At 36.9% G+C, this 8178-nt stretch overlaps 1 protein-coding gene across 1 annotated transcript; it reads right to left on the bottom strand.

Annotated features, from left to right (window-relative positions):
* Positions 1–3232: 3232 nt before the first annotated feature.
* On the bottom strand, positions 3233–3644 carry LOC123847661 (large ribosomal subunit protein bL33m-like). The gene is given in 3 exon segments (XM_045879475.2): positions 3233–3504; positions 3507–3533; positions 3536–3644. Coding segments are annotated over 3 exon segments (192 nt in total). The 3' UTR covers positions 3233–3448.
* Positions 3645–8178: the final 4534 nt, after the last annotated feature.

Genomic DNA, 8178 nt, shown 5'->3' with positions numbered 1-8178 from the left:
TATGTGATTAAACCAATGGTGACACAAATTTATTGCCAATAAAAAATTAAATGTTCAGGAATTTCCTCATCTGCCCTGAAGGACAATGATAGAACCAATAGCTAATGCATTAGAATTTGCTAAATCAATGGCTCACTCAATGGTAAGTATATCCTTCATTTCTCTTTTTTTTTATTTTAATTCCACTTAGATGATATACAGTGTTATATTAATTTCAGGTGTACAATATAGTAATTAAACACTTCCATATACCACCCTGTGCTCATCACAAGTGTACTCCTTAATCCCCATCACCTATTTAACCCATCCCCCTACTCGCCTCCCCTCTGGTAACCATCAATTTGTTCTCTGTAGTTAAGAGCTGTTTCTATTTTTTTAAGAGTCTATTTCTTGATTTATCTCTCTCATTTTTTCCCTTTGCTAGTTTGTTTTGTTTCTTAAATTCCATATATGAGTGAATCATATGATGTTTGTCTTTGACTTATTTTGCTTAGCATTATACCCTCTAGCTCCATCTGTGTTGTTTTATGCCCTCCATTTCTGAAAGTTGAAATCACAGACCTAATTTTAAGGTTAAGATGATCTGGACAAACATGCAGAGAGTAAGTCAATCAGAATGAAGGGAAATAGCTTGATCAAGTCTCAGTGAATGTATTGAAGACAATTTTGAGCTAATACTGTGTTGGGTAAACATTTACAAGACACTATCATCAGACCTTTGTCCCAGAAAAATATCACGTGTGCCATGGGAAACGGTGTGTGCAAAAAGCAAGAAGATAGAAAGCAAGAAGAGCTTGAGATGTTCCTGGTAGGAAATAGCACTCTCTATAATCCCTTATTTTGAAGTATTAGCCAAGAGCCAGGTCAAAGTTTTCCAGAAACCATGTTTCTGGTCAAAACACAATAGTTCAGATCCATTGTACCTTTTTTTTTATTGACTGCACGAAGCTAAATAAAATCTTGTTTTGTTATAGGAAGAAAAAAAAAAAAACTGTAACATATAGATTGATGCCCCTAGTTGCCTTTAATTATGCTCCAACTTTTACCAACTGAGATGAAAGCCAGATTGCTTTGTATTCAGTTTATTTATTTATTTTTTTGTTTTATTTATTTATTTATTTATTTGACAGAGAGAGACACAGCGAGAGAGGGAACACAAGCAGGGGGAATGGGAGAGGGAGAAGCAGGCTTCCTGCGGAGCAGGGAGCCCGATACGGGGCTCGATCCCAGGACTCTGGGATCATGACCTGAGCTGAAGGCAGACGCTTAACGACTGAGCCACCCAGGCGCCCCTGTATTCAGTTTATTTAATGAAACCATGACAAAGAAAATTCCTATTAACACATTGACTTCAGTAAAGGATCTACAAAATAATTCAACCTTTGATAGATTTCACAATATTCACACTGACCAGAAAGCCCATAAAATTAATTAATATATAATATATTTAAGCCATAATTTGCATCTTCATGGGTATTCATGACTCCTAAATGGAGATTAAACTGGTGGAAATATTTCCTCAACATAGAACCCAAATCCTCAGCAGTAGTCTAAAAAAGAGTGAAGAAAAACGTGAAGGAAACAAGCATTGTTTTTTTGTTTGTTTGTTTGTTTGTTTTTTTGGAAACAAGCATTGTTAAGTAGAGGTCCACAGATCATGCCTTAGTGAGGCCTTATACTTATATTGAAAAGTGTTGGGAGTATAGGTCTGCCAATCTATCTGTGTGTGTGTGTGTGTGTGTGCACATATAGGTACAGCTGATGGAAGGGTCTAGAGCTGTCTTCAGATTCCAAAATAGATCAGAGATCTCTACCCACTTCCCCTCCCACCCCTGCCACAGACACACACACACAAATTATGAACCACTGGTATGTCTATATCTCCTATGATTTTGTTTTTATATGTTTCAGTCAAAGTCCAATCAGGAAAACAGAAACCAGTCTGTTGTTTCAAACTAAGGGAATTAACACAGTAAATTTTTCACATAGCTCATGAGAGAGCTGAAAAGCCAATAAGGGACAATGAGGTGATTTGCTGATTACACATCTGCACGCTCTAACCACGAGGCAGGAGAGACAAAGGGAGGAAGCCATGTTACCAGAGCCCAGGAGATAGGGGCATCCACCCAATGCTGGAAGCCCACAGGTCTATCCAGAGACAGCTACAACCACAGAGTAGGTAAAGCTGGAGACAATGCCTGTAAACCTGAAGATAGGGACTCTTATTGGCTGAAGAATAAGTTCCCCTATGATACCACACAGAGCAAGACAATGGAAAGGGGTAGCTCTGATCATAAACAAACCAGGGAAGCAGAGAGTTTAGAATTAATTAAAAACATGGAAATTATTTTCACACTAGATCCTCTTACTCTTTTCCTTATTTCTCATGATGATATCACAATCATTTCTAGCAATTATGCAGGCTGAAAAACTTTGAGTCCTTCTTTATTTTTCCCCTTCCCCTTGTTTCCAAAATCATAATCATATTTATTATATCTCAGTTTGTACCTTTGAAAAAATAAGAAAAAATATATTATATACTCCAGTTTCTCCTAATATTTGCTCTTTTACACTGGTTCCTGACACAAAGCGCCTAAGTTTCTTTCTTTTTTTTTTTTTTAAGATTTTATTTATTTATTTGAGAGAGAGAGCAGCAGTAGAGTGAGGGACAGAGAAAGAGGCAGGCTCCCTGCTGAACAGGGAGCCCAACACAGGGCTCGATCCCAGGACCCTGGGATCATGATCTGAGCTGAAGGCAGATGCTTAACTGACTGAGCCACCCAGGCGCCCCAAGCTCCTAAATTTCTTTAGGTGATAAGAGCATCTTTGTTCTAATGAGGAGGCTCTTGATGGGCTCTGGGATGGGGGTTAATCACTAGAAAGACCAAACCATGATTAGAAGCCTAGACTATCAACCTTAGCTCCCATCCTCAAAAGAAGAGAGAGGGACTGGAAAAGGAGTTAATAATTGATCATATCTACTCAGTGAAACTTCCATTAAAATCCATGAATAATGGGGTTTGGAGAGCTTCCAGGTTAGTGAATACTTCAGCATGCCTGGAGAGTGGCACGCTCCAAATCCGTGGGGACAGAAACTCTTGCACTTGGGACCCTTCCAGACCTCACCCTATGTATCTCTTTATCTGGCTATTCATTTGTATCCTTTAAAATAGCCTATATGATAAATTTTCTTTTTTTTATTTCAATATTTTTTATTAAGGGCTATAAAATATCCAGAAAGATAAATAAATGTGATGCAGTGATATATGTCCTAATATGAAGAACTTTCTTTCGGTACATTGTTTTTCTTCACAACGGCCTTCAAATCACAGGAGGCAGTGATTCTATGCCATTTCCTCTTCTTTTATTACATGCTGCAGAATTTCTGATTCAGTATCCCACCCTCAGTATTCTCATTTATAGATCAAATTCGTTTTCAATCCATTGTTTAGAGGGAACATATTTTCTTCTGTTCCACAAAGAGGACTTTTGTTTTCACAATGAATCATAATGCAAGAGAGTCAGTTTCCCCATAGTTGGCTTCTCTTAGTGTTGAAGGAGTAACCTGTCCCAGCTTGGCTCAGCATTTTCACCAGAATGGTTTTTGACTTGCTCTTGGCAAAGGTGACCGCGGACAGGAACATGATGTCTATGATAAATTTTCAAAGGTAAGTAAACTATTTTTCCTGGGTTCAATGAGCTACTCTTGCAAATTTTTGAACCTGGTGGGGGGTGATGTGTGGGAACCCGTGATTTGTAGTCATGTCAAACAGAACTTATGGGTAATGTGAGGACCTACTACTTGTGGTTGACATCTAGAGTGGGAGGTAGTCTTGTGGGATTGAGCTCTTAACCTATGGGGTCTGTGCTAACTCTGATTAGTGTCAGAACTGAATTGAATTGTAGAATGTCTAGCTAGCGATAGAGAATTGATTGGGATGGGGTAAAACCCACATGTCTGATGTCAGAAGAGTTGTGTGATTGCAAAGGAAAACAGTGAGTGGTGAGTTTCTCTAGACGATATCCCATTCATTCCTAATAATCTCTCACATAATTTTTTCACCAAGATTCAAATTGGCCATTCTCCTAGTTATGTTTCCCTTGTAACTCATCATACTACAGTCTCCATATCCACCTTATCAAATCCAAATTCAGATCATATGAGTCTTCCACTCCCAAAATTTTATAAAAGTCTGGATGTAGGAACTAGGCAGAATTACTTTATGATCTGATTCCTACCATTTTTCAGTCTTTCGGTTTTATCAAAGTGAACTCCCTCATGGCACAGAGCATTTGAACAAATGAGCTAAGAGACTTCACCAAATTTATATTTTTTAAGATTTATTTATTTATTTGAGAGAGAGAGAGAGCATGCGTGAGTACAGGAGTGGAGGTAGGGGTAGAGGGAGAGGGAGAGAATTTCAAGCAGACTCTGCACTCAGTGTGGAGCCCAATGGGGGGCTCAATCTCACAACTCTGAGATCACGACCTAAGCCAAAACCAAGAGTCGGATGCTTAACTGATTGCATGACTGAGGAACCCCTTCACAAAATTTAGACTGGCTTCCAGATGTACTAGTCTTTGTCCCTAAAGATGACCCTAGCCCCAATGCTGAGTTTTGCTTAAAAAAACGCAATGCTGCCAAACCACACAACACACATTGTCCCAACCCACAATACCAAATCATTTTCACTAATTTCCCACTTGTTGCTCTTCTGCACTTTTCCATTTTTCCTATAGAGTCTTTTGTTTCCTCTATGTTTTCCCTTAGTCACCTTTTCTTAGTTGAACTATACTCAGGGTGTATTGTTTTCTTTTTCTCCGACTGTGGTACTCTGAACAAAATCTTCATTCATACCTTTAACAAGTGTCCAGTGCAGTTTTTCTTTGACATCAGGCACATACCTGGTTGAGTGACACTCCTTGTGTTCCTTCTCTGTATACAATATGCCCATTTTGTATTTAGATTCATGATGTGCCAACTGTTTGGGAAAACCTTTCCTCAAACTCCACATGTCCAATTCTTGTTCACCTTTGAAGATCAAATCAAATGCAACTCCTTATAGTTGTATTACTGCTGAGTTAATTCTACTGGCTGTCTGGTCCCATGCAAGCCTGAATGTTCTGTTCTGCTTTTCCTATTGTTGGGAGGATCCCTGTGACTATTTGTGGGCCATACCCACAAAAGAGAATTGTGTCTCTTCTGGGTCAGATCATTTAGTACCAGTTCAATAAGTACCAGGTTCATAGTTTTATTTTTCTTCTGCTATGATAGGCAAATGGGCTAGGAATGGCTATTCTGTCAGCCTGGGTCTTGGAGTTGAAATAAAAATAGGAGAGCTCCTAACTGTCCTTCGGAGACCATGAGAGCCTTTGTTGTTTTACATAACTGAGATTGTAAGTATTTTGTTACCACAATACAACCCAGAGCAACACAATTATTTATTTTACCATACCTCTCTTAGGTAATTTGAAATTTCTAAAATAAATTATAATTATTTATGTATTCACAAGGTTTTTTTTTTTTTTTTCCTACTAGATTGGAAAGCTTTAATGATAGAATTTGTTTTTGAGGATAATTTAGAATAAGCACTTGTTAGATATATTTTTCTTATGACTGCAAAAATTAATTAATATACAACTAGAAGAATGCTTTCTTCTATCTGTATTTTCGATCTAGAATTGTACTTTTTAAATGGGTACTTTGGATTAAATAATCCTATATGTTCTGACTGAGGCTACTGTACATTTTGCTTCCTAAGGGATTCTTCGTACTGTAAAGGGCATGGGCAAATCATTATAGATATACCCATAAGTTTTTTGTACAACATTTCCGAGATGTGTTGGCTGGCAGAGGATTGGCCTTGATTATACTTGGGATGAAAGCACCAACACAGATTTAGAAAGTGCTGACACATATCACTGGTTTATATATCTATAATCAGTCTGCTTCTAATTTTACAAGAAGGTCTATCTGGCAGTGTTAGCATTTTTCAAAAGTTGAAAGCAATAGGAAATAACCTTAGGTTTAATAGGCTTGTTTTGCTAACAATGAGATTTTTTTCTATGAAAATTATTGATTCATTTCAACATTCCACCATAGATAGTATTGTCAAAATTGTTTACTGTTTGAAAATAGAATCATCACTCAATAAATGACATTAAAGTAGAAGGGTTTGCTATGGATAATTCAAGTAACCAGAGAATTATCAAATCAATTCCTCCTTATTTGTGAAAGTATATTTTTTCCCTTTACATTATGTATATATTTTAAGCCAAACACTTTTCAACAAAATGACTGATTACAATAAGACCTGAATTTATGTTAAACACTATCACTTTTTTTTTCCATACCAGGTTTAAAAGTTTCGGCTGTTGGAAATAGAAATCCAATGAAGCTAAAGTCACATAAGTTGGGCTTTGGTGGAAGTTTTTATTCACGTCGTACTGTGGAATGATAACAGTGTTCTTCATGGGAAGAAGAGCCTGACGCCAGAAAATGGTAAGTGAATGAGGCTTGTTCTCTGGCTTTCTCTTTGGCACCAAATGTGCAACATGTTTTTCACTGTCATTCTTCAGGCCTCCTCTTTTCTCCTGCTCTCTCAGAAGATGGCTTAATCTCCATTGTTGAGAATCTCTGGTGTAAGCCTTTTCTATGTAGCCTCCAGTTAATGTAGTCACAATTTCTTGTCTACTTTTTTTTTGTGTTTGGGTGTATCAATTAGTTCTTGTCCTCAAGGCATTTTTCTTACAGTCTTTCCATGTTCATCCAAGAGCCAAAAAGTTCTAGCTAGCAAAAGGGATATGGGGGAATAGACATCTTGATACATCGAAACACTTTTCCAGAGGCTGTGGGTAGAGCAAATTGAGCTATTAAGGGATTGAACTGAATCATTTCACTTGTGGGGCAGTGTGCTTCTGTGTTTTAACTTGACTTATAGTTCACAGAGTGGAAGGATTCATAATTGACTTTAAGGGAACAAAATATTTCCTACAAAATGGCTGTTAAAATAAAAAATAAGAGTTAACTAAAATGCTATGAATATCATCCAAAGAAAATAATGTGATATGAAAAACCCATTACCATAAGTAAGGTATCACATAGACTATTCAATCCATATATTTATAAACAAATATTTGATCAAAACATTGAATTAATTTACCACTGGGTAACACTAACAACTGGCACCATTATAAAATTATATTTTAAATTCTCCTGAAAAACTTGGTTTTGTGTGTTTCTTTTTATGTTTACAAATATTTTATGTACAAATAAATACCAATCTTCTCCAAATGAATTATTAAAAATATTTGTTTAGCCCTCACAGCAATATTTTATTGAATCTAAATGTGCTAAAATCGGAATTAAATCCATTGATACACTGAGAGCTCATTTTATTTATAAAGAAAAATGCAGGGGCGCCTGGGTGGCTCAGTCGGTTAAGCATCTGCCTTCAGCTCAGGTCATGATCCCAGGGTCCTGGGATCGAGCCCCACATCAGGCTCCTTGCTCAGTAGGAAGCCTGCTTCTCCTTCTCCTTCTACCGCTTCCCCCTGCTTGTGATTTCTCACCCTCTCTGTCAAATAAATAAAAATCTTTAATAAAAAAAAGAAATATGCATACATAAAGAAAATAAACAAATATGTCTGTTTATAAACACATATGCTTGTGTCTGTATGTATTTTCTCTGAAGGGGATTTTATTGTTTTCTAGATATTGATCATTATAGCATGAGTAAGTTCTAAATGAAATGAATATCATGAAATTAATTATCCATAAATGTTTCCTTAGAAGTAGATCAGTCTCCTATGTGGTGCCAAACTTAGGACGCAACTCCTCCATTAACTATCATTTATGGCAATGATATTTGGGACTCCAGATAGGTTCATATTTCTGAGAAACTAACACAAGAAACATAGTAATAACAGTAATGCTTCTAATGTCACAAAGGCATTAGAGAGTATCCAAGATACCTTTTTTTTAATGCCTTTTACCAGCTGTAATTTATCATGTTTCGCCAGAGCCAAAGTTAGTGGTGGTTCCCTAGCATATGCACAGAAGGTCTGAAACAAAGCAAATTTTTTTGAGGCTTCAAAGAAGGAAACTTTACACCATGCAAAGTAGCTCAGGGCGATGTCCTGAACTGTATAATTAGTCAATGAGTGTTTATTTTGATA

This window comes from Mirounga angustirostris, unplaced genomic scaffold (assembly GCF_029215605.1).
Source record: "Mirounga angustirostris isolate CCGP_5_RB_7025 unplaced genomic scaffold, mMirAng1.0.hap1 SCAF_2, whole genome shotgun sequence".
Lineage (NCBI taxonomy): Eukaryota > Metazoa > Chordata > Mammalia > Carnivora > Phocidae > Mirounga > Mirounga angustirostris.
The sequence above is the reverse complement of the archived record's forward strand: the minus strand, read 5'-3'. Positions and strand labels throughout refer to the sequence as shown.